Source organism: Bubalus kerabau, chromosome 2, assembly GCF_029407905.1.
Source record: "Bubalus kerabau isolate K-KA32 ecotype Philippines breed swamp buffalo chromosome 2, PCC_UOA_SB_1v2, whole genome shotgun sequence".
Classification (NCBI taxonomy): Eukaryota; Metazoa; Chordata; class Mammalia; order Artiodactyla; family Bovidae; genus Bubalus; species Bubalus kerabau.
The window spans coordinates 18,814,755-18,837,689 of NC_073625.1; the positions used below are offsets into that span (position 1 = coordinate 18,814,755).

The 22,935-nt window shown below is 41.6% G+C and overlaps 1 protein-coding gene across 6 annotated transcripts in view; it reads left to right on the forward strand.

Annotated features, from left to right (window-relative positions):
- Positions 1-6,115: 6,115 nt before the first annotated feature.
- Positions 6,116-22,935, forward strand: part of GTF2E2 (general transcription factor IIE subunit 2) — an 87,346-nt gene continuing 70,526 nt past the window's right edge. For 2 of the 6 annotated variants that reach the window (XR_008710055.1, XM_055567164.1), the window contains exons 1-2: positions 6,119-6,422; positions 11,118-11,281. Coding sequence is in view for 5 of the 6 variants with exons in the window: in XM_055567164.1 (XP_055423139.1) it covers positions 11,122-11,281 (160 nt within the window). In the remaining variant the exon portion in view is untranslated. Of the gene's footprint in view, positions 6,423-6,817; positions 6,939-7,560; positions 7,580-11,117; positions 11,282-22,935 lie in introns of those variants that run through there. The other 4 variants (XM_055567163.1, XM_055567160.1, XM_055567161.1 and 1 more) reach the window with 4 other exon arrangements.

The following is a 22,935-nucleotide window of genomic DNA, read 5'->3' on the forward strand; positions in this document are numbered from 1 at the left end:
GTTGGACATGACTGAGCCACTGAACTGACTGAACTAAATTCTTATGGGCTGTGTGTTTGTGACCCCCTCAATTCATACATTGAAACCCCCAGTGTGATGGTATTAGGTGATAGTGTCTTTGGGAGGTAATTAGATGGGTGGAGCCTTCATGGCATGATTGGTTCTTATAAGAAGAGAGGGGAGAGAGCTTGATTCCTTTCTTTCAGTCACTTTGTTCTCTGCCACGTGAGGACACAGCAAGAAGGCAGCCGTCTGCAATCCAGGAAGCAGGCTGTCACAAAACACTGGTTCTGTTGACTCCTTCATCTTGGGTTTTCTGGCTTCCAGAAGTGTGAGATATAAATGTTTGTTGTTGAAGCCACCCAGTCTGTGGTAATTTGTTATAGCAGCCCAAGCTGCCTGAGAAAATCCTTTTCATCACAGGTGAGGAAGCACAGGTTTACAAAGATTAAATATTGCCTCAAGGCCATATGACTACTAGTAAGTGGTGGATCGTGCTTCCTAGGTGGAGCTAGTGGTAAAGAATCCGCCCGCAGTGCAGAAGACCGGGTTTGATCCCTGGGCTGGGAAGATCCCCTGGAGGAGAAAATGGCAACCCACTCCAGTATTCTTGCCTGGAGAATCCCCATGGACAGAGGAGCCTGGCGGGCAACAGTCCGTGGGGTCACATAGTCAGACACGACTGAGCGCACACAGCAGCAGTGGCAACAGATAAAGAAAAGCTCTCTGGGGACTTCCCTGGTGGCCCAGTTTAAGACTCCACACTCCCAATGCAAAAGGTACAGGTTTGACCCCTGGCCAGGAAACTATTATCCCACATGCCACACGGCATGGCCAAAAGCAAACAAAAAAAAAAAAAAGGAAAAGAGAGGAAAAACTATCTGCCCTCCCCCTATTTGCCTAGAAGCGGGATATAAATTTGTGAAGGTTGCCCCTTCCTCTGTCTGTCAGGAAGGTTGAAAGTTAATCATTGGAGACAACTTTGGATCCTTGTCATCACAGAGATGGCAGCAGAGGAAGGCAGGAGACAGACTTTACTAACGAGCCCTCCTTTTGCATTAGTTTCTCCAGATGTCTGCCTTTACACAGTCTACCATCCTAGAAGTTCAACGTCCTTTTTGCTCAAAACTCTCATCAGTTCTCTAAAATTGTATTGTTCTTTTGTTAAGATGCTGAGGGACTTCCCTGGTTGTCCAGTGGTTAGGACTCTGCACTTTCACTGCAGAGGGTGAGGGTTCAATTCCTGCTGGGGAAACTAGGGTCCCGAAAGCAGAACAGTGCGGCCAAAAACAAAAGGTGCTAAGTAAGTTCCACTTGTAACCACCTCTTTGGGTTACTCATCTCTTGGTACTACCGTGTGTGTGTGTGATGCACATGCTAATAAACTAAACTTCTGCTTTTTCTCTGGTTAGTCTGCCTTTTGTTAGTCTAATAACAGGACACCCCAGTCTGAGAACCTACGATGGGGGTAAAAAGACTTTTTCCCTCCCTTACTGGGTAAATGATTGAGACAGAAGCAGGGTCCTAGAAAGATATTTTCAGGAATGGGCAGCCTGCATCAGAAGGCAGGGTAAATTCTCCAAGTGAGCAGAGACTGTCAATGCTAGAGAAACCTACTTACTTTAGCTCATGATCTGTGTGGATGTGGGCTAATTTTGTTCTGTTGGCTAATTTGTTCTGTCAGCTATTTTGAGAAGGTAGTTATCTAATTAGTTGAGATGGATCAACTGGTGAGGAGAGTTGAAAGGCAGTAATTATTTGATAGAATGAAGTAAATTTTGTTTTTTGCTTTACCCAGTTTTCCTCTACCAAGCAATTATTTAGTGTGAAAAATCAAAATGTAAAATTAAGCCACTACATAAAAAAAAAAAATGAAGTTCTGATACAGGCTATGATATAGGGGAAACTTGAAAACATTATATCAAGTGGAAAAGCCAGACACAAAAAGACAAACACTCTGTTGTTCCACGTATATAAAGTGTCTAGAATTAGGGTAAATTCATAGAGATAGAGAGCAGTTTAAGGGGACTTCCCTGGTGGTCCAGGGGCTGACACTCTGTGCTCCCAATGCAGGGGCCCAGGTTTGATCCCTGGTCAGGGAACTAGATCCCACATACTGCAACAAAGACCCAGTGCAGCCAAATCAATAAAGATAAATATTATAAAACGGAAGTAGATTGGAAGTGAGCAGGCACTGAGGAGAAGAGGAAATGGTAAGTTATCCCTTAATGGGTACAGGGTATCTGTCTGAGGTGATGAAAACTTTTAGAAATTATGATGATAATTTCACAGTATCTTGAATGTGATTAATGCCACAAAATTGTATGTGTGTGTGTGTATATATATATATATATATGACCTGGGTTTGATTCCCTGGTCTGGAAGATCCCTAGGAGAAGGAAATGGCAACCCACTCCAGTATTCTTGCCTGGAAAATCCCATGGGCAGAGGAGCCAGAGGAGCCTGGTGGGCTACACAGTCCATGGGGTCACAAAGAGTTGGACATGACTTAGCAACTAAACCACAACCACAATATATCACAATTAAACAAAATGGTAAAAAATAATTTAAACACCGTGTTGGAATTAATCATGTGGTTATATTGAGTTGTTCCTTGGGGTAAGAGGGTTTGGATAGGCCAGGAGGGAAAAATTTTTTTTTAAAATATACAAAGTATATTTCCCTGAAGAAGTCACCACACTGTCTACCAAAGTGTATGCAAAGTGAAGCATTCATGAGATAAGACATAAATTGCTATTGCATTAGTAGCTTGGATCCTTCTTCATATAATTTGACATTCACCACACCCTTCTGACCTGGAAATATTGAGGCTATAGTAATTAAACTATTGAAGCATCAGTTGTGGAGATGGTGTAAATAGCCATTCCTATAAATCATCACATCCCTCACCTCAGATTGAAATGTTTTTCCTATTCCTTCCCTGAGCCCTGGCTAGAAGTTGCTTCAGAAGCCATCCACATGGTGCCTATATTGTGTAACAAGGATGAAAAGGCAGAATGCAAGTCTGTATGTTTAACCTCACGTCTTGAATTCTCTGAAATGAGGCTAACTTGGGCTGATGTTTGGAAATGTGGTTATCATTCAGTCATCACATAGTCAACATTACCAGTAGACAAGAACGGAATCCTTTTCTAGTTCACTGATAAGTGTGTTGTCCACGTGTATGTTTGACACAAAAATGGCCTATTTACAGGCCATATAGGGACTTAATTTTTGATACCACTTGAAGAGCACCTTTAGCGTGCAGGATATCACCCAAAAGTGTTTTGAATGAATGCAGTCATTGCTTTCAGTGTTATGACTTAGTCACAGCAAATAGCCAGAACAGAGAGAAATGATGCCACTGGTTGATGTTGTTGATCATTTATTTATTTTAATGATTTGCTGGGGTGTTTAGGAGAGGGTTTCAAGTTGGACAATGATAATAACAGCTATAATTTTGGGGTAAAGGTGGGGGCAGTTGAGATTTGAGGGTTAGTATTATAAGCAACATATTCTAATATTGGCATTAGAAGGGTTAACATGTCCTACAGGTGTTCCAGGGCTTCTGGGATGGCTCAGTTGGTAAAGAATCCACCTGCAATGCAGGAGACTGCTTTCAATGCAAGAGACCTGGTTCAATCCCTGGGTCAGGAAGATCCCCTGGAGAAGGAAATGGCAATCCATTCCAGTATTCTTGCCTGGGAAATCCCATGGACAGAAGAGCCTGGTGGGCTACAGTCCGTGGGGTCACAAGAATTGTACACAACTTAGCAACTAGAACACCACCACCACCACATAGGTGTTCCAGCTGGCTGAAATGAGACAGAATATTGAAATAAAGGAATGCTTGTGAGCATTTTGTCCAAGTACTTAAACAAGGAGGCCATAGACCTGGGTGGCTCCAAAGCCTTGGTAAGTCTACACGTGAAACAATGACCTAAGGCAGAGTCACTGGAATCCAAAAAAATGAAACTTAAGAACTAATCACCAATAGCCAACTAGGATTTCCCAATAAGGCAGCCACTTAAGAGCTGTAACCAATCAATACTTTCTTTGATTTGCTTCCTTGTCTTCTCTGTAAAAAAACCTTTCCCCTAATTTCTATGGAGTGGAGTGCTAATCATTTTTGGTTTGGGGCTAATTTGAATTGGCATTTGCTCAAACTCTTCAGAATTTTAATGTACCTTAGTACCTTAGTTTATCTTCTAACTTCCTTGCATGCTGTCCATCTGGTAAATCTAGTTCTGTCAAAGCATGATTCTCTAATTGTTAAAATCCTGTCTCAAGTGATTAGTAAGGAGCATGTATGTATCCAAGTTTTATTCGGTTCAGTTCAGTTCAGTCACTCAGTCGTGTCCGACTCTTTGCGACCCCATGAATTGCAGCACGCCAGGCCTTCCTACCCATCACCAACTCCTGGAGTTCACTCAAACTCATGTCCATCAAGTCGGTGACGCCAAGTTTTATTAAACACTAGTAAAAAACGAAGACCACTCAAATGAGAAGAGAGATCACATCCCTTGCTACAATGTTAAGCAAGAGAGTCAGCCACCATCTCTTGCATTTAGCAGAGATTCAAAGGCAATCATGGGGAGGGGAAGCTTTATAGAGGGAAAAAAAGAGGGGGGGGGGAGGTGGTGGGTGTGGAAAGCTTCTAGTATGCGCTGGAAGGGGAACTTGGAGAAAGGATGTCTGAAACAGGAAAGTTGGCAGCCTTTGGGTAAATCTTGACCATTCTGAGCTGATTGCTGCAGAGGTTGTGGCTTGGTTTCTCAAGTCGGCCAGAGTTTTATAAGCATATATGGTTTAGCCACTGTTCATTTATAGGAATTCTCTCATTCATTAAGAAGGAAGCTAGCAGAATGGTAGAATTGATTCCATGAGTAAATTGAGACTTACATGGTAAATTGGTACTTACATAATCACTGGGGAAGGGATGAAATAAAAATAAATTTATACAAAACTGGCTTATGTTTCTCAGGACAATGTAATTTTAAGCTTTGGAATTTTTTTTTCAGTTTATGACTACTCCTCCTCGTTACACCTCATCAATTTTTCCTGGGTTATAAAACCTTTGAGTCCTAATAACTTGTTTTCCAAATGAAGTTATGTTTCCCGAGGGTGTCAAATGAATATCAAGTGTGTTTATTACAAAATCCCATAGAATGAAATCAATTTTAAAAAGCCATACAGGGACTTCCCTGGTTGCCTTCCAATGAGGGGGCAGTGGGTTCGATCCCTGGTAGGGGAACTAAGGTCCCACAGGCTGCTGGGCCACAACTAGAGCAGGAGCCTGCCTGTCACAGTGAAGCCTCAGCACAGGCAAAATAAATCAAATAAAAATGTAAAAAAATACCCAATCATCTTTTGGCTTTATTTCCAAGTTTTGATTAAAAATTTATGTATTATCTCATTCAATCTTCACAACAATCCGATGAAAGTAACCCATTGTGGTAGTTCAATTATTCTCATTTCTCAGATGTGAAAACCAAAACACAAGTAACTTGAGTAACCAGCATTAAGTAAAGGACAGCTATAAAATAGTAGAGCACTGGCCGTGCGGTCGCTTCAGGCTGCAGGAGTGAGGCAAGGCCAGCACCACAATTTGGCATGGTCCAATACATTGCAGGCTGTGGACAAGGGCAGTTGTTTTTTTTGCCGCTTAATTTTTATTTTTACCCCTTTACGCTGTTGAATCCCAATCCTTTCCTAAGAGAGTTTACAGGGATGGGGGTTCGGAGTTCAGAAACCGGACTTTGCTTTAGAATTTGCCTTTGCTAGCTGTAATGTCTCGAGCCAGTCATTTAGTTTCACTGGGTCTCGTTTCAGTTGTGTAGAGAGAGAGCTGGAACAACGTTCTCCGAATTTTAGGTGATGGTGAATAGCATCTAATGTAAAGTCGCACCATTTTAGCTGCGGCTACTCGACTCCGGGAGTTGGTGATGGACAGGGAGGCCTGGCGTGCTGCAGTCCACGGGGTCGCGAAGAGTCGGACACGACTGAGGGACTGAACTGAACCGACTCAACTCCTAGTTACGTCCCGCCCCCAATCATCCTCCCGTTGTCATGGAGATCGGGACGCCCAAGTTGGTAGATTCCCCTCCCGCGATACCTGGGCGGAGCATGGGATGACGCACGCGCGCTCTCAGCGGCCGAGGCGCCGCGGTGCCTACCGGGACTGAGCTCCCAGTCGCCCGATCAGGAAGTGGCGGGCGGAGCTGGGGGAAGAGTCGCCGCCTTAGCTGCCGCCGCCAGTGCGAAGACCCCCGAGCTGGCGGGGCAGCGCTGGGCATGCGTGCCGGGCGGCGGAGGCGCTGACAACGAGCCCGAAGCGGCAGCCACGCGGGCGTGGGCGGCTGGTCCAGGCGGAGGCTCTGGGAGGCGGCGGCGGGGCGCGTGGGGCGGCCCTCCTGGCTCAGGTAGGAGCTGCGGACGCCGGGTTTGGGGCGCGGAGCCCCAGCCTGTTGTTCTTCGGGGCCTCCTCCCATTCCCGGGGGCACGCGGCCTCCCATCCCGCGGGAAGCCGCGGCTGCGGTTCCCTGCCCAAAACGCTTGACCCGGTTACAGCTTTTCGGGAGCATTGTTTCTGAGGCCGGAGGTTCAGTGAGCAAAGTTTTGGGTTGGAAAGAGGGGAAATTCGAATTGGAGAGCTGGTCGTGCCTCTTCTGAGCCCCCAAACTTACATTGGCTGTAGCCACACGGACCAGGTGTGTGGAGTTTGGGGAACCGCGGCGCCCAGCCAAGTAAAGGCTGTGATTTAGGCGCTCCTTCACGGATTTTTTTTTTTTTTTTCCAGCTGCTTCTTGGAAACCTAGTTTGGAATGATTCCTAACCTTGAGTTATAATAGTTTTCTGCAGAGTTTAAAGACATTTTCCAAAACAAGTCCCTGCGGTACTTTTTCCCCTTCCACTTCTACATGGCTGTCTTTTCAGCGGTAAGCAGTCTCTTCTCAGCTTGCCGGCTGGCTATTCAAAGCAATATGGGCCCCTGCGAGGCTCAGGCAGGCAAATGAAGCAAGAGAGGAAAGAGTTGAAAGGTTGAAAGAAATCAAATGATAAAGTGGATAAATGATAAAGTCAGATGATAAAATGGGAGGAATGTGGGCTTTGCAGTTACAAGATTTGCACTGAACTTGGCTTCTCAGTGGGCAACACGTGAACTCACTGAGTTGTGGCAGTGATGTGTGTGTTAATGTAAAAACGGGGAGGTTGATGTGTCCTGTTTACTACACGGGTCAGTACATATGAAACTCTACAGATGTGGAGTAGTCTTCTGAGAAAAAGGTGGAAAAGTTAGGCAGAGCATGTGATGGTGAAAGACATTAAACCTTCTGTTCTAGGGACCATTGAACTTTACCCATACCATACAGGTCGCTTTTGTTTTGGAGGCTTTTACCAGCATTTTAGGTCTGGAATAAGGAGCACCTGGTTTAGGAATCAGTCTCCTGGCGTCCAGGCTGGGTATTTTCAGCTGTGTGATCTTAACTCTGCCTCCTCAGGTGTAATAGGATAAATACCTGCTATCTCATAGAGTTGTGAGGATCAAATGCTGTTAACATCCAGGTCTTTGTAAACTGTAAGACTTTTATTTAAATCTGTGTTAAAATCGTGATTATAAAAGCCTGGGTTAATAATCTGTCTTTACAAAGCGAAATCAGCAGATGTTTGTTGTTTTAAGCTTGTTTCCCCCACCACGTCATTGGGGAATTCTCCTTTCTTGTTCTAATACACTTTCCTTTCCCCAAGACTGTCTTCTGCCTTCCTCACCTGGGTATAATCACTGGGTTATTTCTTTTCAGATCCAAGTCAAAATAATAGTTCTGAAATAACACGTTGGTCTAGCTTTGCTACTTAAAAAATCACTTTCACAAACATTTTCTCATTTTATTCTTACAATTGGGCTAGATGTAGACAGCATGGTAGTGTCCTCATTTTACTTATGATGAAATTGGATTTAGAGAGGTCTAGTGGATTCCCTAGGTCATGTTACTGTGAGGGGTCAGAATTTAGGGAGGTCTTAGATTCGAGGTCCAGGGTCAGTGATTCTTCTTTCCTTAACTAAAGTTGGACAAGTTTATTTCTTATCAGTGCTTTTATAAAAATTTATTGAAGTATAGTTAATTTACAGTGTTTCTAATTTCTGCTGTATAGCAGAGTGGCTTAAACATACACTCTTTGTCATATTCTTTTCCATTACGCTTTATCACGGGATATTGGACATAGTTCCCTGGACTGTGCAGTAGGACCTGTGTATCCATTCTGTATCATAGTTTGCATTGGCCAATCCCAAATTGCCAGCCCTTGCCTTCTATCCTCCCCTTCTTGCTTGACAACCACAAGCTTGTTCTCTACAATTGTGAGTCTCTTTTTGTTCCGTAGATGTGTTCCTTTATGTCATGTTTTAGATTCCACAAGTAATGAAATCATATGGTATTTGTCTTTCTCTTTCATACTTAGTATGATAATCTCTAGGTCCATCCATATTGTGCATATAGAGTATTTTCGTTCTTTTTCATGACTGAGTGATATTCAGTGCTTACATTTTTAACTTTTAGCACGCTAAGTCACATTTTATTTATTCATTGCTTTTTAAGTGAGGGGCTGAGTGCTTTCATGTTCTCAAATGTAAGCTGCTTACATGAAGGCAAGGATTTATCTTCCAAAACTTTCCAAAGGCTGCAGTGCAGTAAAGTGCCAAACAGAAGACATTTAATAAAGGCTTGTAAAACGATTAACAGAGAGGCTAGGGCAATTTAAAGATGTTCTTCTGTTTGTTAGTCATTTACAAAATATTTATTGAGCTACCCCATGCCTGAAAGCTTCCAAAGTCTGAGAGTCTCTTTTTTGTCACAGAAGGGTGTGTGGGGTCTGGCTACTCGCTGCTCAAAAGCCCGTAAGCAGGCCAGGTTGGTGGAAAGGAAAGTTTGCTTATTTGAAATATAGCAGGCTGGGAGAGGGCATATGTCTGTCCAAAGGCCGATTGACTGCGCCCCCCCTCCCTCTCCCCCCGCATTGGCGGTGGGGCAAGAGCTTTTATAGATAAAAGAAGGGGGCTGTCGCAGAAACAGCACAGTCAGCTCTGACAGTTATCTTCACTTTGGTAATCAGTGGTCTGACCAGCGTCACCTTGGTTGCTTTAGGTACAGTTAATCTTCAGTTCCAGGGTCCATTTGTTCACATTTCTTTGAGGCCAGTTCTCAGAATTGTGGCAGCTTCTGTTGTGGATACAGTCTGGTCATCATGTAGTAACTTCTCCCACCTGGGGTTTCAGTATCTGTAAGACAAGCTCACAGGATATGGCTCAAATATTATCTGTAGTCCTTGAGAAAGAACTAAAGGTCCTTGACTGTGCTTAATGACTCTCAGTTCAGTCGCTCAGTCGTGTCCAACTCTTTGTGACCCCATGAATCGTAGCACGCCAGGCCTCCCTGTCCATCACCATCTCCCGGAGTTCACTCAAACTCATGTCCATTGAGTCGGTGATGCCTCATGCCATCCAGACATCTCATTCTCTGTCGTCCCCTTCTCCTCCTGCCCCTAGTCCCTCCCAGCATCAGAGTCTTTTCCAATGAGTCAGCTCTTCACATGAGGTGGCCAAAGTACTGGAGTTTCAGCTTTAGCATCATTCCTTCCAAAGAACACCCAGGGCTGATCTCCTCCAGAATGGACTGGTTGAATCTCCTTGCAGTCCAAGGGACTCTTGTTTAGTCTCCTTTGATTGTTTTCCCTTGCTTCTTCATTTCTCACTTCTCTGAGTAAAGTCTGAACCTTTCCACAGACAGAAGGCAGGCAGAGGACTTGGTGGGGGCAAGGACCATAGGGTCCTGCTCCTTTTCATTTCCTCTGAGACTTCGCTTATGAGCTTATGAACACTAGTCTAAATAGTGTAGAAATCATTTACATGGTCATCTTATGTACTTCTGAGACTCTCCGTAGCGTTCTAGGCAAGAGAGGAGTGTTTTAAAATACTTCTTGAATAACCTGTGGTTTCTCTGGTTGTACTGAAATTGCTCAGAATGTTGAATTTTAAAACGGAAGAAAACCCAAAGAGATCTGTCTAGTCCCACCTCCTTCCAAAGCAGGAGTTTTCTGTAGATATTTCTTAACAAATATTAATTCAACCTCTTCATTATTTATGATATAGAGTCCCTCAGTTTGAAAATATGCTGCTGCTGCTGCTGCTAAGTCGCTTCAGTTGTGCCCGACTCTGTGCAGCCGCATAGACAGCAGCCCACCAGGCTCCTCTGTCCCTGGATTATTCAGGGACAAGAATACTGGAGTGGATTGCCATTTCCTTCTCCAGTGCTTGAAAATATACCTTTTAATTAACAACTAATTCTGGTGGTTCTTTTTTTTGCAATGAGCCTAAATCTGTCTCCTAATTTCTGCCCAGTGCTTCTGAAGCACCATTCTCCAGTAGGAATACCATGTGAGCTGGGAGTGTCAGCCACACATGTAATTTAACATTTTCTAGTGGCCATAATTTAAGAAAAAAGAAAAAATAGGGCAAATTAATATTTTACTTAACCTAGTATATCCAAAATATTATTACATTAATCTCTAGTTATTACATAATCCATTTAAAATATTTCAGTAATTTAAAACGTTTTTTCACTGTCTTGAGTCTTTTTAGTTTTTTGGCTGCACCTCATGCCATTCAGGGATCTTAGCTCCCTGACCAGGGACTGAACCTGTGTTTCCAGCATTGTCAGTGCAGTCTTAACCACTGGAATATCAGGGAAGTCCCTGTATTGAGTCTTTGTATATCTGGTGTGTATTTTACACTTAGAGTACATCTCAACTCTGTCCCCGCTTAAGGTGCTCAGTTGGCACTTCAGCCAGTGGCGGTCATCTTGGACAGCATAAGTTCTGGAGCTTTAGAGAATAATCCTGTTTTTCTTTACCAGTGCCTAGTGCAGTGCTTGGCACATAACAGGCACGAATTAAGGATTTTTTTTTTTAGTGAATGAGTAAGTGAATGAATACAAGTCCTGGAGAACTAGTAATAAAAGGCAATTTTGTTTGGGAAGTAACTTGTTGAGACCTGTGGATTTGGCATATAGATTTGAGTGACTTGAATCTGTATTAAAAAAAACTTATTTTTACCTTTGCAGCATTATGGATCCAAGCCTTTTGAGAGAACGGGAGCTGTTCAAAAAACGAGCTCTTTCCACTCCTGTAGTAGAAAAACGTTCTGTGTCTTCTGAGGCATCATCATCAAAGAAGAAAAAAGCAAAGCTAGAACATGGAGGATCATCGGGCTCTAAACAAAATTCTGGTTAGTAGAATTGACTATTTAGTTTTTATTTTTCAGGGAACCACTTAGTCATGGTAAGTTCATTTTTTACTTCAACATTCATATTGGTTCTTAGTTTGTTAAGTATAAGGGCTGGAATGATGAGTTTTTTTTTGGCTCTTAAGATGTTAATAGTTGTTTTGTAGTTAGAATTTAGGATATTATCTTAAAAAAAAGTTCATTGAGATTTAAATTACGTACCTTATAGTTCGCTCATTTTAAGTGTATAGTTCAAAGATTTTTAGTAGGTTCACAGCGTTGTGCAGCTGTTACTGCATTGAATTTTTGAACATTTCCATCACCCTCAAAAGATTCCTTGTGCCAATTGGTAGTCACTGCTTGTTCCCACCTCAGCCCCTGATAACTGATAATCTACTTTCTGTCTCTTTGCCTTTTCTGGATATTACATGTAAATGAAATTGTACAGAATATGTTCTTCAGTATGTGGCTTCTTTTTCCTGTCATCTGTTGAGATGATAATGTTGTTCTTGTTCTTTGTTAATATGGTGTTGTGTGCTGTGCTGGGCTCAGGCTTTGTGACCCTGTGAACTGTAGCCCATCAGGCTCCTCTGTTCATGGAATTTTCCAGGCAAGAATACTGGAATAGGTTGCCATTTCTTGCTCCAATTAATTAAATGGCAACCTACTCCAGTTAATTAATATGGTATTAATTAATTGATTTTCAGATGTTAAACCAGCCTTGCATTCTTGGAATAAATCCTGCTTGGTTATGGTGTATAATCCTTTGTTGTGTGATTCAGTTTGCTGATACTTTATTCAGTGTCCATCCGTGTCATCCCATATATCAGCATTTCATTGCATTTTTATTGCTGAAGAGTATTTCACTAGATGGATATACCACAATTTGCCTATCCTTTTCCTGTTAATGGACATTTGGGTTATTTCTACTTTCTGGCTGTTAAGAATAGTGCTGCTGGGAAGATTTCATGTACAAGTCTTTGTGTGGGCGTGTGTATTTCCTCTTGGAAAGAGACCTGAGTGGAATTTCTGGGTTATGTGGTAAATTTATGTTTAACTTTTTAAGAAACTACCAGAATGGCTGTACCATATTACTTTTCACCATCAATGCATGCTGCTGCTGCTGCTGCTAAGTCACTTCAGTCGTGTCCAACTCTGTGCGACCCCATAGACGGCAGCCCACCATACTCCCCCGTCCCTGGGATTCTCTAGGCAAGAACAGTGGAGTGGGTTGCCATTTCCTTCTCCAATGCATGAAAGTGAAAAGTGAAAGTGAAGTCGCTCAGTCGTGTCTGACTCCTAGCCGACCCCATGGACTGCAGCCTACCAGGCTCCTCCGTCCATGGGATTTTCCAGGCAAGAGTACTGGAGTGGGGTGCCATTGCCTTCTCCACGTCAATGCATGAGGAATCTATTTTTTCTCATCCTTGCCATTTTGATTATAGCCTTTCTAGTGGATGTGAAGTGGTATCATTGTGGCTTTAATATGAATAAAATTTCATGTGCTGTTGATCATTCATGTGTCTTTTGATGAAATGTGTATTCAGATTGTTTTTTATTCCTATGAAAAAATTGAGTTGTCTTCCTATTGATTTGTAAAAGTTGTTGTTTTTCTGGAGGCAGGTAGAGGGGCATGCTATGGCTTGCGAGATCTTAGTTCCCTGACCAGTGATTGAATTCAGGCCTTGGGAGTGAAAGTGTGAAGTTCTAACCACTAGGCCACCTTGTGGAATTCCCTTACATGTGTTTCTGGTGTCATATTTAAGAAATCTTTGCCTAACCTAAGCTCATAAAAATATTTACTCCTGTGTTTTCTTCTAAGAGTTTTATAGTTTTAGCTCTCATATTTAGGCCTGTGATCCCTTGAGTTGATTTCTTAATGTGTGGTTTTAATGTAAGAGTCTAAATTCATCTTTTTGTGTGTGGTTATTCAGTTGTCCCTGTGCAATTTCTTGAGCAGGGGGAACCACTTTCTTCTCACTTTTGACTTGCATTGGCACCCTTGTTGAATATCAGTTGACTACAAATGAGTTTTTTTTTTTCCTTCTGGAATCTCAGTTAGTTTCCATTGACTCATACGTCTAGCCTCACGCAAAGATGGGCACAACAAAGGACAGAAATGGTATGGACGTAACAGAAGCAGAAGATATTAAGAGGTGGCAAGAATACACAGAAGAATTATACAAAAAAGATCTTCACTACCCAGATAATCACAACGGTGTGATTACTCACCTAGAGCCAGACATCCTGGAATGAGAAGTCAAATGGGCCTTAGGAAGCATCACTACGAAAAAAGCTAGTGGAGGTGGTGGAATTCCAGTTGAACTATTCCAAATCCTAAAAGATGATGCTGTGAAAGTGCTGCACTCAATATGCCAGCAAATTTGGAAAACTCAGCAGTGGCCACAGGACTGGAAAAGGTCAGTTTTCATTCCAATCCCAAAGAAAGGCAATGCCAAAGAATGCTCAAACTACCGCACAGTTGCACTCATCTCACACACTAGTAAAGTAATGCTCAAAATTCTCCAAGCTGGGCTTCAACAGTATGCGAACCGTGAACTTCCAGATGTTCAAGCTGGATTTTGAAAAGGCACAGGAACCAGAGATCAAATTGCCAACATCTGCTGGATCATCAAAAAAACAAGAGAGTTCCAGAAAAACATCTACTTCTGCTTTATTGACTACATCAAAGTAGTGGATCACGACAAACTGTGGAAAATTCTTGAAGAGACGGGAACACCAGACCACCCGACCTGCCTCCTGAGAAACCTGTGTGCAGGTCAAGAAGCAACAGTTGGAACTGGACATGGAACAACAGACTGGTTCTAAATAGGGAAAGGAGTTTGTCAAGGCTGTATATTGTCACCCTGCTTATTTATTTGCAGAGTACATCATTTAGAAATGCTGGGCTGGATGAAACACAAGCTGGAATCAAGATTGCCAGGAGAAACATCAATAACCTCAGATATGCAGATGACACCACCCTTATGGCAGAAAGCGAAGAAGAACTAAAGAGGCTCCTGATGAAACTGAAAAACAAGAGTGAAAAAGCTGGCTTAAAGCTCAACATTCAGAAAACTAAGATCATGGCATCTGGTCCCATCACTTCATGGCAAATAGATGGGGAAACAGTGGAAACAGTGACAGATTTTAGCTTTATGGGCTCCAAAATCACTGCAGATGGTGACTGCGGCCATGAAATGACACTTGCTCCTTGGAAGAAAAGTTATGACCAACCTAGACAACAAATTAAAAAGCAGAGACATTACTTTGCCAACAAAGGTCTGTGTAGTCAAAGCTATGGTTTTTCCAGTAGTCATGTATGGACGTGAGAATTGGACTATCAAGAAAGCTGAGCCCCGAAGAATTGATGCTTTTGAACTGTGGTGTTGGAGAAGACTCTTGAGAGTCCCTTGGACAGCAAGGAGATCCAACCAGTCCATCATAAAGGAAATCAGTCCTGAACATTCATTGGAAGGACTGATGCTGAAGCTGAAACTCCAATACTTTGGCCACCTGATGTGAAGAACTGACTCATTTGAAAAGACCCTGATGTTGGGAAATAAGGAAGGCAGGAGGAGAAGGGGACGACAGAGGATGAGATGATTGGATGGCATCACTGACTCAATGGACATGAGTTTGAGTAAACTCGGGGAGTTGGTGATGGACAGGGAGGCCTGGTGTGCTGCAGTCCATGGGGTCAGAAAGAATTGGACACAACTGAGCGACTGGACTGAACTGATGCCAGTACCACAGTCTCTTGATAGCTGTAGCATTCTGGTAACATTTTGGAATTGGGAGGTATAAGTCCTTCAGTCCTGTTACCTTTTTCAAGGTTGTTTTGGTTTCTCCTGGATCCTTTGCATTTCCACATAAATTTTAGGATCAGCTTGTTTTCATTTGTGAGAGTCACCTGTGATTTTGATGGAGATTGCATTGAGAATTGCTACCTTAACAATAGTAAGTCGTGCAGCCAGTTAATATGGCTGTCTTTGCATTTGTTTAGGTTTCTTATTTCTTTCAGCAATGGTTTGTAGTATTTAATGTGTAAGTCTTGCTCTATTAAATTCTAAATGTTTTTTTTTTTTGATATTGTGAATGAAATTATTTTCTTAATTTGGTATTTGGATTGTTAATTGCTACTATTAGAAATACACTATATTTGTGTACATTGATCTTGAACTCTGCAACCTTGCTGAACTCATTATTTCTAGTTTTTTTTTATGTGAAGTTTTACGGATTATGTGAGATTGGGGCTTCCCTGGTGGTCCCGCAGTAAAGAACCCACCTGCCAATCCAGGGACCAGGATCAGTCCCTGGGTCAGGAAGATCCCTTGCAGAAGGAAATGGCAACCCACTCCAGTATTCTTGCCTGGGAAGTCCCATGGACAGAGGAGCCTGGTGGGCTGCAGTCCACAGGGTTGCACAGTCAGTGCGGCTTAGTGACTGAGCACAAGCACGTGTAAGATAATGGCATTTGTGAATAGGAAGTTTCACTTCAACTTTCCAGTTTGAATACCTTTTATTTCTTTTTCTTGTCAATATTGGCTACTAATAGTAGTAAGTGTGAACATCTTTGCCTTGTTCCTAATCTTAGGGGGCAAGCATTCAGTCTTTCATGTTGTAATATTTTGTTAGCTGCAGGGAGTTCCCCTCTATTTCTGTTTGTTGAGAACTTTTAATGTAACTGTGTAGTGGCTACTATTAAATGCTTTTTTGGCATCCATTGACGTTTGTTCTTTTTCTTATTAATGTGGATATTATGCTAATAGATTTTTAAATGTTAAACCAACCTTATATTCTTGGAATAAATTCTACTTGGCTGTGGTGTGTAATCCTTTTTGTTGTAGGATTCACTTTGTTGATGTTTTGTACAGGATTTCTGTATCTCTATTCATGAGGGATATGATATGGTCTGTAGTTTTTTTGTGCCTGTTGGGTATTTCTGGCCATAAAATGATTTGTGAGGTATTCCCTTTTCCTCTGTTGTCTGGAAAGGTTTGATAAAAATTTCTTCTTAAATATTTGATAAAATTCCCATGGAAAGCCTTTTGGGCCTGATCTTTCCTTTGTGGGATGCTCTTCATAGAAGTTTCTTCTTATAGATCTGTTCAGATTTTCTGTTTCCTCTTGTGTTAATTTTGGTACTCTGTGTCTTTCTTAGGAGTTTGTCCATTTCATCATCTACATTGTCCAGAGTTTTTCAGACTATTCCCTGGCAATGCTTTGATTTCTGTATGATCAGTAGTGCTATCCCTCCCCGCTTTAGTTTCTGATTTTAGGAATTTTGTTGTTGTTTATTTGTTTTGGTTAGTCTCGCTTAAAGGTTTGCCAATTTTGTTGATATTTTTTTTTTAAATAAAAAGCTAACTCTTGGTTTCATTGCTTTCTCTCTGTTTTTCTGGTTTTTTAAAATTTTATTTATTTCTACTTCATAATTTCTTCCCTTCTGCTTATTTTGGGTTTAGTTTACTCTTATTATTTTTTAGAGAACTAGATCAGTGTAACTTAGTTCACAACAGAAATTATTTACCTCCTTCAAAGTATAGCAGTAGTAATCTTTACTGATGTCATCTTACGTGGTTTTCAGACTGTTTTACTAACGATGTTAAAGCAAAGCCAATCTTTCTATCAAAGCAGGTTTATCATTCTTACTAGCACATACATTAGGTTTGACTATCTCTTCTTTTAGTTAAATTTTAAATCAAAATTCTTTTTGTTTTTAAGTTTAATTTTTTGGCTCTCTTGTGCCCCCCAGGGATCCTGCCTATGGCCCCTGCATAAGGAGCATGGAGTCTTAACCACTGGACTTTCAAAAGTCCCTTAATGAAATTCATATTGAGTTAATTCATAGTAAAGAAAATTTTGGGCTTCCCAAAAGGGGTTCAGTGGTAAAAAAAAATCAGCCTGCAATGCAGGAGACGTAGGAGATTTGAGTTTGATCCTTGAGTTGGGAAGATTTCTTGGAAAAGGAAATGGCGACCTACTCCAGTATTCTTGACTGGAAAATTCCATGGACAGAGGAGCTTGGCAGGCTACAGTCCATGGGGTCTCAAAGAGTCAGACACAAATGACTGACTAAACACACATGCACGAACAAAATTTTAGAAACTGTTTTAAGCATTAGCAGAAATCTACTCTTAGAACTAGTCTCTTTTATCTACTTAAGAATATCTTTTGGAGAAGGAAATGACAACCTGCTGGGAGCCGTAGAGAGGCACTCCACTCATGGCAAAGGTCATGAGGAAGGAGGCTCGGCATACACAAAGGCGGGATCGAGCCTCAGGAGTCCCCCTGGATATTCTCGAGCATCTACCCCCAAAAAACCAGAGTCTGCCTACTTTATTGCTTTGTGCTCTCACCTCTGACTTTACTGGGGGCTGTCCCCCACCACCATCTCGCTCTCTCTGACAAAGAGTTAACTTACAGCTCCAGTTAATAAGTTCCTGGGCATTAGGAGTGTTTAAATCCAAACCCCTCAGATAGCTCTCTAACTCGCCTGACAAGTTTACCGGGACTCCTACAGCTATGCATACGATTGTTTACAGTCTCCCAGCCTCGAGAGGCACGGGAAGCTTAAGATATTCAAATAGCTTAGAGCCTCTCAGAGAGTTAGAAACTGTCAGAATAAACATAGTTTTGGAAGTTTTGGCCACAGCAATCAGAGCAGAAAAAGAAATAAAAGGAATCCAAATTGGAAAAGAAGAAGTAAAGCTCTCACTGTTTGCAGATGACATGATCCTCTACATAGAAAACCCTAAAGACTCCACCAGAAAATTACTAAAACTAATCAATGACTATAGTAAAGTTGCAGGATATAAAATCAACACCCAGAAATCCCTTGCATTCCTATACACTAATAATGAGAAAACAGAAAGAGAAATTAAGGAAACCATTCCATTCACCATTGCAACGGAAAGAATAAAATACTTAGGAATATATCTACCTAAAGAAACTAAAGACCTATATATAGAAAACTATAAAACACTGGTGAAAGAAATCAAAGAGGACACTAACAGATGGAGAAATATACCATGTTCATGGATTGGAAGAATCAATATAGTGAAAATGAGTATACTACCCAAAGCAATCTATAGATTCAATGCAATCCCTATCAAGCTACCAACAGTATGAGGTACCATTTCACACCAGTCAGAATGGCTGCGATCCAAAAGTCTACAAGTAATAAATGCTGGAGAGGGTGTGGAGAAAAGGGAACCCTCTTACACTGTTGGTGGGAATGCAAACTAGTACAGCCACTATGGAGAACAGTGTGGAGATCCCTTAAAAAACTGGAAATAGAACTGCCTTATGATCCAGCAGTCCCACTGCTGGGCATACAGACTGAGGAAACCAGAAGGGAAAGAGACACGTGTACCCCAATGTTCATCGCAGCACTGTTTATAATAGCCAGGACATGGAAGCAACCTAGATGTCCATCAGCAGATGAATGGATAAGAAAGCAGTGGTACATATACACAATGGAGTATTACTCAGCCATTAAAAAGAATACATTTGAATCAGTTCTAATGAGGTGGATGAAACTGGAGCCTATTATACAGAGTGAAGTAAGCCAGAAAGAAAAACACCAATACAGTATACTAACGCATATATATGGAATTTAGAAAGATGGTAACAATAACCCTGAATACGAGACAGCAAAAGAGACACTGATGTATAGAACAGTCTTATGGACTCTGAGAGAGAGGGAGAGGGTGGGAAGATTTGGGAGAATGGCATTGAAACATGTAAAATATCATGTATGAAACGAGTTGCCAGTCCAGGTTCGATGCACGATACTGGATGCTTGGGGCTGGTGCACTGGGACGACCCAGAGGGATGGAATGGGGAGGGAGGAGGGAGGAGGGTTCAGGATGGGGAACACATGTATACCTGTGGTGGATTCATTTTGATATTTGGCAAAACTAATACAATTATGTAAAGTTTAAAAATAAAATTAAAAAAAAATAAAATTAAAATAAATAAATAAATAAAAATAAAATAAAATAAAACTAGTAAAAGATTTCATTGATGAGCCAATGCTTGCTGCCAAGTTTCCACATCCCCTGTATTGTATCCTTGAATGTGTATTAATTAATATAGCTGGTATGTAGAAAAAATAAGCAGTGGCCTTGGTGTTAGCAACTTTAGACCCTTAAGGTAATAAATTCTTTCCTTTGTTGTAAACCTACTGCACCTCTGCCCTATAGGATTGCAACTTTATCTAACACCTTTGGAGGATGGTGCTAAACCTTAAAATAATTACTCTTAGAGAAAATAAGTCTTACAGTTGACAAACCTTTGTCAAGAGTCATAAAATGTTAATAGGCCTTCTGGCCAGAAGATGATGTAAATCACCTAAACCATTTGTATACGATAAATTTGCAGGAAAGAAACCCTAGTTTTTGATAAGGATCAAAGACTGCTGACTTTGCATGATTTCACATCCCCTATTATCCTCTATGTGCAACTTAGGGTATAAAAGCCCCTGTTGAAAATAAAGCTACGGGCCTTGCTCACCAAAGCTTGGTCTCCCCATGTCATTCTTTCTTTTTCTCAATTTCTGGCTGAAGTTTCCATCTGGAGCGCAGAGGTCCTCTGCGACCATTTATTTGCCTGGGCTTCTAAGACCCACTCGAGAAGGTGTCTAAGGTGGGGCACCTTCCGCTATCCGAGAGGGTGCCTGCAGCCTCCGTGGTCAGAGCTAACCTGGTGTCACAGGTTATATTGATTTTCCACGTAAACCAAGCTACTCAGCCTCTTTTCTCCACTGAATTTTCCTACTGAGCTATCCTCATTCTATTACTCTTTATGTCTCTAATTAATATTTAAATAAATCGCCGATGCCATCTCTCCTTCAAATACCCTGGATCAGCCAGGGCTGGTCCCCAGCAACAACCGACTCCAGTATTCCTGCCTGGAGGACCTCATGGATGGAGGAGCCTGGCGGGCTACAGTCCATGGGGTTGCAGAGTTGGACACGACTGAACGTCTGAGCAAGAATATCTTTGCTCCAAAATCTCAGTAGCTTAAAACAGCGAAGGTTTGTTTCTGTTTCATATCACATGTTTGTCATGTGTTGACAGGGGTCTTAACTCATTGTAGTCACTCAAGGACCCAAGCTGACATAGTAGGTGATACATCAAATGTTGTTGGTTTCAATGACTGAGGGAAAGAGAACTCTGGAAAATCTTGCCTGGCAGTTGAATGCTCTGGTTTGTACTTCCCTGGTGGCTCAAATGATAAAGAATCCGCCTGCAATGCAGGAGACCTGGGTTTGATCCCTGGGTCAGGAAAATCCCCTGGAGAAGGGAATGGCAACCACTCCAATATTCTTGCCTGGAGAATCCCATGGACAGAGGAGCCTGGTGGGCTCCAGTCCATGGGGTCGCAAAGAGTTGGACACAGCTGAGAGACTAGCACTTGGAGGTGACACATATCACTTCCTCTCGTAGCTCATTGACCAGACCTCATCACAGGGCTATGTACCCCACCACTTCCATGTGCTGAATGAGAGGGGAGCTTGAAATACTGGGTGTAAACAGCAAAGACTGCCATAGCACCCTTACCTGGGTCATTATCACGGGATTGCCCGGTCAGCTGCTTGCTGGGTCTCCTGGGCTCGCCTCTCTCCTGGCCATTCTGTTTACCTCCGTCAGTGATTTTCCGCTGATGAATCTGACCTCAGTGTTCTTACCCTAGGTCCTAGTGCCACTGGCTTGGAGCCCCTCCAACATGCTTTGCTTTCTTTTGCCTCTTGGTCTTTGGTCATAGTATTTCCTCTTAACAGAACTTTCTTTCTTACCTCCTTCCCTCTTTCCTTTGGTGAGCTCCTATTTCTCTTTTAGGTTTCAGCCTAAAAGTCCTTTCCACTTGCCAGTTTGTGTTCATTGTTTAGCCTTTCAGTTCCCACAGCACTCCCTGTTCTGACAAAGCTGTTTGTGCTACTCTAATTACATGATTGTGCATGCTTAGTCCGCTCAGTCATGTCCGATTCTCTGCAACCCTTTGGGCTGTGGGCTGCAGTCTGTAGTCTGCCAGGCTCTTGAGTCCATAGGATTTTCCCCATGGGAGATTCTCTAGACCAGAGTACTAGAGTGGGTTGCCATGCCCTCCTCCAGGGGATCTTCCCGATGCAGGGATTGAACTTGCATCTCCTGTGTCTCCTGCACTGCAGGCAGATTCTTTACCCACTGAGCCATGATTACCTGTTTGCTGTTGTAACCTAATCACTCTCACAGAGAAGCACGCAATACGTGCTTTTTGAACGTATTGCATTCATTTTTTTGAACGAGTTAAATAAATTACAGAGTAAGGTAGGGAAAAGATAGTGTTCATGGTCAAAAAGTCTGGTTATTAAAGGACCTGTATGCTTCCCATCTATGGCATGGACCCCAAGTTTTTCAGTTTATGAAAATGTGGTTTTAACAATTGCTCCGAATTGCTCCTGGTTACCAAAATATTTTGTATATCTAAGTTTCAGAAGTCCTTTGATAGTTGATTATGTGATTTGTGTTAGTTTCTAACGTTAGAAGAAAAATATAGAAAATAAATACTCTAGGTACTTCCCTGGTGGTCTGGTGGTTAAGACTTCACCTTCCAGTGCAGGGGTGGGTGCAGGTTCAATCCCTGGTTGGGGAGCTAAGATCCTACATGCCTAGCGACCCAAAACATAAACAGAAACAATATTGTAACAAATTCAGTAAAGACTTTAAAATAAATAAATACTCTGGATAAGCAATTTCAGACTGGCATGTAGGGCTCTTTAAATTGAAAATGATATTTATTTTTCACTTCACATATCAAATTTTTTCTGTTTTGCCATAATTTTCAGTAGCTTCTTAATCTATTAAGTTGATGTGACGCATTTAGTGACAGGCTGTTGCTTCCATTTTATGTTGTTGTTTTGAATAATGCTATTGTAAACATCTTTGTATCTTGAGTTTTTTTCTTTTGAACTAATTTCTCAGAATAAATTTCCAGAGGTGATGTTTCTGGCTTAAGGGCAGTTGTAGGAGTTAAAACCATACTTTGGTTTGCTCATGGCTTGTAGCGAAATAGTATCAGGGTTATAAAATTTAATACTATATAGCCTTTGGCATTTCAATAAATAAAACTGCCATATTAACAAGTGTTAAGTGGTCCTATCTTTTGACATTTTTAGCAGTTTTTTTGCATTGGGTATCTTAGTTCTTGAGAGAGTGAGTATGAGAGGCATAATGAAAGGACAAGCTTAAGAAATGAGATTAGGAGGTGTGCTAGTGAGTTTCAGTTTGAAAATAGCTTGTCTTAGATCATGAATTTCTTACTAAAGAGTAAGTCGGTTTTATGAAATGTGTATGCGAGTGTCCTTGTGACCTTGCTGAATATTTTGAGTCTTTCACACTAATTCTACATAAAATTTAAGTCTTTAAAACTATGAAAGTTGTCTGTAACTAACTAGAAAATATTGCTGCTTAATAAGTAGGGTCTTACATGTATGTGGAAGTATTTTACTTTGGACTTAGATAAGCATTTTAAGTAGTGTTTTAATTATCAAAACACAATAATGACAGTACTGTTCTTTAGTCCACATGGTTTGTTTAGGTGTAAGTTATTTTGGGATCATTAGCCTTTCTTTTGTTTTTCAGTTTACCTCTTAATGCTTCTTAGAATTG